Source organism: Tachysurus fulvidraco, chromosome 10 (genome assembly GCF_022655615.1).
Source record: "Tachysurus fulvidraco isolate hzauxx_2018 chromosome 10, HZAU_PFXX_2.0, whole genome shotgun sequence".
In the NCBI taxonomy this organism is placed as follows: domain Eukaryota; kingdom Metazoa; phylum Chordata; class Actinopteri; order Siluriformes; family Bagridae; genus Tachysurus; species Tachysurus fulvidraco.
The window spans coordinates 25,599,327-25,609,326 of NC_062527.1; the positions used below are offsets into that span (position 1 = coordinate 25,599,327).

General features: G+C 46.8%; 1 protein-coding gene across 1 annotated transcript in view; it reads right to left on the reverse strand.

Moving 5' to 3' along the window:
- LOC113633992 (sodium-dependent neutral amino acid transporter B(0)AT1-like) overlaps positions 1-10,000 on the reverse strand; it is a 13,765-nt gene that overhangs the window by 2,780 nt on the left and 985 nt on the right. The window contains exons 2-10 of the mRNA XM_027132668.2: positions 3,826-3,966; positions 3,147-3,284; positions 2,733-2,914; positions 2,314-2,424; positions 1,954-2,066; positions 1,751-1,879; positions 1,413-1,569; positions 1,017-1,221; positions 778-937 (exon numbers count right to left, since the gene is read on the reverse strand). Of these exons, the coding sequence (XP_026988469.1) occupies positions 778-937; positions 1,017-1,221; positions 1,413-1,569; positions 1,751-1,879; positions 1,954-2,066; positions 2,314-2,424; positions 2,733-2,914; positions 3,147-3,284; positions 3,826-3,966 (1,336 nt within the window). The remainder of the gene's footprint in view (positions 1-777; positions 938-1,016; positions 1,222-1,412; positions 1,570-1,750; positions 1,880-1,953; positions 2,067-2,313; positions 2,425-2,732; positions 2,915-3,146; positions 3,285-3,825; positions 3,967-10,000) is intronic.

A 10,000-nucleotide genomic window follows, 5' to 3' on the forward strand; every position in this document is an offset into this window, starting at 1 on the left:
ACAAATAAACTTGTATTGAAGTTTTAATCTCTTTACACTCATTATTTCTAAATTTTTTATAGTTGTACTTTTATATTATTTTCTATTATAGTACCTTTTTATTATTTTTTCATATTTTTACAAAACATTTCCACAGATTTGTATCACAGTGCGGCTGTTAGCGTTAACATTAACAACGCTACACACTGGATATCTGTGAGGAATCATTAACACGAAAGCTTCCATACGATCACTGCACCAAGGCTCACTTTGACACACGGTCATAAATCAGTTTAAATTTTAAACACTGAATGTGCTTTGAACGTATTTCACTTTGAGATGCAAGCTCAGGAGAAACAAGACTCCAGTCCAGGTTCAGGTTCAGGTTCAGCTTGCTAACACAAATAATATTTAGCCACAAAACATGCTGAATGTTGACTTTAATGACTGGAATGATTTTATAATCTAAACAGAACAAAGTTCAGCTAATTCTTTATCTTCACTGTATACAGAGTAAAACAATTTGCTGGGCTGAAGACCTGCTGAAGTTCAGCCTAGCAACATTATGCTAATAAAGATGGACATGATTGTCTGCTTCTAATCAGAATAAATACTTCATTACTCAAAACGTCAATTGTTTTTCTTGTTTTCATTAAAACCCGGTATAAAGTTCAAGGTTGAGTTCTGGACTGTGATTGGTCAGAAGCTGTTGATTACTTTTGACAGCAGTGCAGTTACATGTCACAGGTTTATATAAAGGCCTGGGATCTCCAGCCCATTGTGATATATGAGCCTGACCTGTCTATTCCATAGATGTAAGACACAGCGATCATCTCACAGAAGGCGATGATGAGTAAGGGGATGGAGCCGGCGAATCCGTCGAACAGAGCGAGCCAGTATTCACCGGAACGTTGTGTGAAGATCAGAGCGACTCCAAAGGACACCAAACAAACAATTCCTGAAATTCAGACACACTTTGTTTACTGTCTGAAACTAATGTAAGGTCACACAACATTGTGCTCATTGAGGTCTGGTACCTGTTAGGGCTTCTTTTGGCCATCTCTTTGGGAGGATGTTCAGGTCCTGCAGAGGCACCACGACCCCCTCAATGCTGCCAAACATGGTGGAAAGGCCGAGGCAGAAGAGCATGATGAAGAACAGCACTGACCACAGAGGAGAAATGGGCATCTTGGTAATGGCCTCTGTGAACACGATGAAGGCCAGGCCAGTACCTTCTACTCCCTAATGGAGCATGGAGGAGGATACCAATGAATAATAAATATTTATGCCAGTTTCCATGGCTACAGGAAGAAGAATTACACCAGCATGAACGATGGTGAAGTTTACATGCTCTGTGTTCACCCAGCTGCCATGTGCATGCAAGGAAAGCTGTCTTAATAAATTCAAATTAAAACCCGGTCATGGAGTCTCACCTGGCTGAGGAAATCCTGCAAATTACAGGTCTTGAGATTGAGCTCCTGAATTACTGAAGGTGCTGTGCTGTTGAGCTCCAGCAGAGCTTCCGTATAGTTACTCTCAGTTATGTTTCCAATGGGAAGTTCAAACGCATTCAGCAGGGCCATGATGTTCCTGTGTAACACAGCAGACAGAGGTGCAGCTTGGTTTGGTTTTAGTGCAACTGCTAATATTTAGATGTTTTGAAGGATCCTCAGAGAATCCTTCTAAATATCTTGAACATAATCCCACTCCACCACCATAGGCTGGGGTTTGAGGACCAGGTTTTAAACCAGCAGAGGATATAAACACGCACCCATTGAGACAGTCGTCGAACTTCTCCGTAGCCCGGAAGCCGATGATGGAGTAGATGACAATAGCAGAATAAACTGACGTGAGCCCATTGATGATGGAGATGATAACAGCATCCTGTTCACAATTGTTACTAAAAGCAGAGTTTACACACGTGAAGTTTAACACAAAATAAAGTGAGGTTTTCTTCTGTAAAGATTTACTCACTGTACAGAGTTGTAGCTGGAGAAGGAGATCAGTCCTCCAAAGGCAAGAGAGAACGAGTAGAACACCTGAGCTCCAGCATCCAGCCACGTGGTCGGATTCGCCAACTCATTTAACTACACAAAACCAAACGACTTCAGTATAATCTACAGGTAAAATACAAGAGTTTAATAGAATAAATTCTTAATGAAAATAAAGGATTAATCTCGTGGACCTTCTGGTGTTGTTAATACAAATAACTGATGGATTATTAATAATGTGATGCTCATGACCAGAAGGAAGGAAGATGGAAACTTTTAGATTTTTTTTATCTTATACCACTTTAGCATGGTCAGTAAAATACTCATAGCCTTGAGCGCTCACGTCTGGTGTGAAGAGGTACTTAATCCCATCCACAGAGCCTTTGAGAGTCAGCCCTCGAATCAGGAAGATGGTGAGAACGACGTAGGGCAGAGTGGACGTGATGTAGACAGCCTAGAAAATACATCACACAATGAGAAAAGTGTGTAGAAATCCCTGAACAAGGCATGGTCTTTAAAACCTCCAGTGCACCATGATTCACTTTGGATCTCGTGACTAAACCTGGATGATGAGCTGAATGAAGATTTCCTACACGTACCAGGTTTATGGCAGTGGAAGATAAAGCACATAAACCTAATGGATGATAATAAAACAAATATGGACATTGACCTGAGACACACCTTGTTTATTGTCCCTGATGTCTTTAGAGTCACGAGAGATAGGAACTGATTAACAGTGTTTAGATATAAAAATTGACTAACCTTTCCAGTGGTTTCAATGCCTCGGATGCAGCAGACCCAGAGAACCGTCCATGCTGCGATCAGACACAAAACCATCCACCACTGCAACCCGCCTGAGGCATCGATGTTAGTCGAAATGTTCAGAGTTTCTCTGTACCAGAAATAATCCACAGAGGAGCTGCGGCCGCATTCTGACACCACGTCTGTAGGGGGAGACGGAGAGATTTGCTATTTTTCTCCAGAGTATTCGTACTTACTGTCAGATAAACACATGGATAAATCTCACAGACCCAAAGTACAAGAGCATAAAGAGGACATAGTCCAGTTATCAGTGCTGCTAATATGCTATGCAGTGTAGCTTCTACATCATCTCTGTTTTCTTAATCGTGTATGAGGTGATGATGTAATAATAATAAAGTCAAATCCTTTCAGCACCTGTTCTGTTTTCATTTATGGGACACTGACTCCATGGCAGTGGATCCTGGAAGGAGTTGAAGAAGTACCACATGACCCAGGCGATGATGGTGTTGTAGTACATTCCGACCATACAGGACACCAGCATGGATGCAATACCTGTGTGAAAGAGCTTGCTGATGTAAACCTCACTGGATTTTGTCTCCTGAATGATTTTTAGCCTGATTTTCATTTGCAGACAAAAATCCCACATCATCACGCATTGGGATTTTGTCCATTTTAATCCAGATTATATAAAATATTCCAAATTTCTGATGGTGTAAAGTTCGAGTAACAGACCGTAAGACTGCTTTGTCTTCTGTTAAGTGAGCGCTAATCTCTCTGTCCCTTGATGTTATATAATATATCTGTTAATTTCATGCACAGATGTTTGTCTAATTTGGACGATGATGATGATGATGATGTTATTTTTGAATATTTTACAATGTGAGTTACTTTAAATTCTACCTGCAACTTCTGTAAGTAAAATAAAGCAGCAGAGATGTTGCGCCTGTGGTGAGTACACAACTAGCCTTCTGTAGGTTTTGCTGAGCACATAAAAGCACATGGAACTGATTTTCACATGGACCATTTAGTTCAATCTACAGCTTTATTTCTGTTCACAGGTCCAAATTACTCGGCTGTGTCCCGATACACTCACCCACACCAGATAAATACGGGTTGATGGACCTCCAAACTCCAACGCTTCCCTTCCTCAGTCTCTGTCCAATGGCGAACTCTAGATGTAGGAGAGGAATTCCCTCCAGAACCAGCAGCAGGAGGAACGGTATCATGAACGCTCCTGTGCACACAGAAGGAACATGGTGATGGTGATTATTTTGGGTTTAGTCCTAAAAATCTAATTGTTTTCAGAATTCAAATGTCTAAAAGATGTTAAACAAAAAGTGGGAATTAATAGTTACAGTGGTCAAGAGTTCCAGGTCCAACCCTTTACCATCCTCACCAGGTTTGGGACCATGAGAAGGTGTGTAGGGGAATTGTGTAGGGGACCAGTGTGTAGGAACTGGACTCGTTAAGACCACTAAAGAACCGTACAAGAGTTTTATCTCAACATGATCTGCTGAATCCTGATCTTTTGATTGGTCAGTGGAAGTTTCACACAAAAGTTCAATGACCTCTATTTTCTCAACTGAACGAGTCTTCTATCATAGTCTTGTCCAGAGAAAGAGTGATGATGATGGTGATGGTGATGATGATGATGGTGATATTGGATATCTTTAGCTAGAATAATGATAGCTACATTAATAACTAATTAGAGCTAAAGATAAAGTTGCCTACCAGTAAATTAATGAGCATCTGGTAATGTGAGGATATGATGATAAAGAATTATCTCACGATCACTGAGAGATCAAAATAAACCTCAGCAGCTCAAATCAGATTCAGCTTTTCTCTAAGCACACATTAATATTACATTACAGAAGAACTTTTTACAACATATTATTACACCGTATTAAAAATAACCAGATGGATGTTGACTTCAGGAGAGCACAGAGCGAACACTCCCTGCTGAACATCAACCGATCATCTGTAGAGATCGTCAAGAGCACCAAATTTCTTGGTGTTCATGTATTGGAGAACTTCACCTGGTCACTCAACACCAGCTCCATCACCAAGAAAGCCAAAGGTACCGAAGCGTTCGGGCGTCACGACCAGACTGTGTAACAGTTTCTTTATACAATCTGTCAGACTCAGTAGAAATGTCACGTATCTGTACTTTACTATTTAAATTTAGGACAACTTTCACTTTTACTCCACTACATTTCCGAGATAAAATGTAAACTTTTACTCCGTTATATTCCCACTAAACATCTTCGTTACTCGTTACTACAAAATAAAGTCAGCAGAAATGTGTGTGACTGTAATAAGGGAGGTTTGGTGTATCACTGCTCCTAGATTGTATTACGCTCCGCACGCTGTACGGAGAAGCACAGGTACGCGCAGCGTGCACGCGCAGTCAGAGCTGGGGGCGTTTATCTATAACGGGGGCAACCAAAAGCAGTGAAATGTCACTATTCTTATTACCAGAGTTGTAGCACAAACTAAATATTAATGCAACATCAATACTAAATAAAAATAACATTTATTAATTTGGTCTTTGTGAATATTAGTTTATTAATGACGTCATCCATCGGACACACTGTTTATAGAGAATACACACACACATGAACTGATCTGATTCAAGACTGACATCATTACATCATGCATAAAATTTTGGTGTCCACTTTTACCATTTAATAACACCATAACTTTTGGCTTACTATGTAGTCATATAATATATAATATAAAACTCTTCTTGTTTTAAATTCTCACTGAGGGATAAAACCCCTAAAGATGAAACCCTAGAACTGCCCCTGATCTTATACCTACTGAAAATCACTGACATTTTACTTTTTACTTTTACTTCAAATACTTAAGTACATTAAATATCAGATACTTTAAGACTGTCAGGGATCAGCCCAGACTTTCGGCCATGTGTGTTTGTTATTATTCCTCATCACGTGTCTGCCCTGCCTCCGTCTGCTCCTCCCGTCTCCACACCCGTTTGGTTACCTGTGGTGATGTTAAGTCTTTATTAGGTCTCGTCATTTGTATTATTTTAGTCCTCGTCATTTTACTGTATTTGTCTTCATCATTTATTAAACCCCATTCCTTTGAAGCTATCCTGTGTACAGGTCCGTCTCCTTCCTTCTCTGGTTGTGACTTTCACTTCTCCCAAAGTCTTTTTCTAGTAAGATACTTGTACTTTTACTCAAGTATTACTTGCTACTACTTTATACAACACTGATACAGACCTACACAAATACACACACTTCCAATATACGTCCATCAACCTGTTTTACATACTTTTTGCTCTTTACACATTCTGTCTCACATTCCAGTTGATTGCTGTTTTGCTCAATACTTTACATTATCACATGTAACTGCTGCTATAACACTGTGTTTGTTCCAGTATTTCTGCACACAACATATTGTTGAACACACAGTATTTACACTGAACAGTGCTGGTTCTGTTTATTGTCTCTTCTGTATTCTCATGTATTTTTGTCCTGTGTTGTCTTTTGTCCTGCACTGCCTTGTCTGTCCTGTCCTGCACTGCCTTGTCTGTCCTGTCCTGCACTGCCTTGTCTGTCCTGTCCTGCACTGCCTTGTCTGTCCTGTCCTGCACTGTCTTGTCTGTCCTGTCCTGCACTGTCTTGTCTGTCTTGTCTGTCCTGTCCTGCACTGCCTTGTCTGTCCTGTCCTGCACTGTCTTGTCTGTCTTGTCTGTCCTGTCCTGTCCTGTGTACACCAGGTTACACAGAGACACTTTATGTATCTAAGACTAACTTAGTAAGTCCTTATAGCTCTGTGTGTGTGTTATGTAGCTCCCTGATCCTGGGGAAATGTCGTGTCATGTCACTGTGTACTGTAACAGTTATATATGGTGTAATAACAATAAAAGCTTCTCGACTTGACTTGATGTATCCATCACTTTCTGTCAGTCATCTGAAACATCACCTGATCAAACATCACACTCTCATATACACAAAACATCAGCATCAGCAATGACCTAGTAACTGATCTACACTGTAGACCCCCAGCCTGACCCCAACATCAACACAGGGGTTAATTTACAACTGCACAGTTCTGTTACTGATCTCTAGTCTCTCAGTGACTGATGGTGTTTAATCTATATGTCATCTTATACATGGGATCTAACCTCAAATAAAAGTGTAGTTTCTTCTACTCCCACGCGCGCAGACACGCGCGCAGACACGCGTCGCACACCACGCGCGCAGACACGCGCGCAGACACGCGCGCACACACGCGCGCAGACACGCGCGCAGACACACGCGCAGACACACGCGCAGACACGCGCGCAGACACGCGCGCAGACACGCGCGCACACCACGCGCGCAGACACGCGCGCAGACACACGCGCAGACACACGCGCAGACACACGCGCAGAGACACGCGCGCAGACACGCGCGCAGACACGCGCGCAGACACGCGCGCAGACACGCGCGCAGACACACGCGCGCAGACACACGCGCAGAGACACGCGCAGACACACGCGCAGACACACGCGCAGACACACGCGCAGACACACGCGCATGAGACACGCGCAGACACGCGCGCAGACACGCGCGCAGACACACGCGCGCAGACACACGCGCGCAGACACGCGCGCAGACACACGCGCGCAGACACGCGCGCAGAGACACGCGCAGACACGCGCGCAGAGACACGCGCGCAGACACACGCGCGCAGACACACGCGCAGAGACACGCGCAGACACACGCGCAGACACACGCGCAGAGACACGCGCAGACAAACGCGCACAGACACGCGCAGAGACACGCGCACAGACACACGCGCAGACACACGCGCAGAGACACGCGCAGAGACACGCGCAGAGACACGCGCAGACACACGCGCAGAGACACGCGCAGACACACGCGCAGACACACGCGCAGAGACACGCGCAGAGACACGCGCAGAGACACGCGCAGACACACGCGCAGAGACACGCGCGCAGACACGCGCAGACACACGCGCGCAGACACGCGCAGACACACGCGCGCAGACACGCGGCAGACACGCGGCGCGCAGACACACGCGCAGAGACACGCGCAGACACGCGCGCAGACACGCGCGCAGACACACGCGCGCAGACACACGCGCAGATACACGCGCAGAGACACGCGCAGACAACACGCGCAGAGACACGGCAGAGACACGCGCAGAGACACGCGCAGACACACGCGCAGAGGACACGCGCATACACACGCGCAGACACACGCGTCAGAGACACGCGCAGACACACGCGCATAGACGGCGTCAGATACACGCGCAGACACACGCGCAGAGACACGCGCAGAGACACGCGCAGACACACGCGCAGAGACACGCGCAGACACACGCGCAGAGACACGCGCAGACACACGCGCAGAGACACGCGCGAGACACACGCGCAGAGACACGCGCAGAGACACGCGCAGACACACGCGCAGAGACACGCGCAGACACCACGCGCAGAGACACGCGCGCAGAGACACACGCGCAGAGACACGCGCAGAGACACGGCAGAGACACGCGGCAGACACACGCGCAGAGACGCGCGCAGAGACACGCGCAGACACCACGCGCAGAGACACGCGCGGCAGAGACACGCGCGCAGACCACACGCGCAGACACACGCGCAGAGAAACGCGCGCAGACACACGCGCAGACACACGCGCAGAGACACGCGCAGAGACACGCGCAGAGACACGCGCAGAGACACGCGCAGAGACACGCGCAGAGACACACGCGCAGAGAAACGCGCGCAGACACACGCGCAGAGACACGCGCAGAGACACGCGCAGACACACGCGCAGAGACACGCAGAGACACGCGCAGAGACACGCGCAGAGACACGCGCAGACACACGCGCAGAGACACGCGCAGAGACACGCAGAGACACGCGCAGAGACACGCGCAGAGACACGCGCAGACACACGCGCAGAGACACGCGCAGAGACACGCGCAGAGACACGCGCAGAGACACGCGCAGAGACACGCGCAGACACACGCGCAGACACACGCGCAGAGACACGCGCAGAGACACGCGCAGACACACGCGCAGACACACGCGCAGAGACACGCGCAGACACACGCGCAGACACACGCGCAGACACACGCGCAGACACGCGCGCAGACACACGCGCGCAGACACGAGCGCAGACACGCGCGCAGACACACGCGCGCAGACACACGCGCAGAGACGCGCGCAGAGACACGCGCAGAGACACGCGCAGAGACACGCGCAGAGACACGCGCAGAGACACGCGCAGAGACAAGCGCAGACACACGCAGAGACACACGCGCAGAGACACGCGCAGAGACACGCGCAGACACACGCGCAGACACACGCGCAGACACGCGCGCAGACACACGCGCGCAGACACGCGCGCAGACACGCGCGCAGACACACGCGCGCAGACACACGCGCAGAGACGCGCGCAGACACACGCGCAGAGACGCGCGCAGAGACACGCGCAGAGACACGCGCAGAGACACGCAGAGACACGCGGCAGAGACACGCGCAGAGACACGCGCAGAGACACGCGCAGAGACACGCGCAGAGACACGCGCAGAGACCACGCGCAGACACACGCGCAGACACACGCGCAGAGACACGCGCAGAGACACGCGCAGAGACACGCGCAGAGACACTCTCATACACACTCTCATACACACTCTCATATACACTCTCATACACACTCTCATACACACTCTCATATACACTCTCATACACACTCTCATACACACTCTCATATACACTCTCATACACACTCTCATACACACTCTCATACACACTCTCATACACACTCTCATATACACTCTCATATACACTCTCATATACACTCTCATACACACTCATATACACACTACATTCTCTCATTAAAAGTGTACAGAGACATTAGGAAGAAAAATTAAGCTTGGACGGAAGCAGGATTGTGAGATCACTGGGGTCTCTGGTTGTTGATTAGTTCATTATTTTATTTGTCTTTAACTACAGATGTAAAGTTATTTACACAGGACTTGCTTCCTATAAAATCATTATAAACACTGAGAGGGGGATTATAAATCATTATAAACACAGACAGTGGGATTATAAATCATTATAAACACAGACAGTGGGATTATAAATCATTATAAACACAGACAGTGGGATTATAAATCATTATAAACGCTGACAGTGGGATTATAAATCATTATTAACACCGACAGTGGGATTATAAATCATTATAAACACCGACAGTGGGATTATAAATCATTATAAACACAGA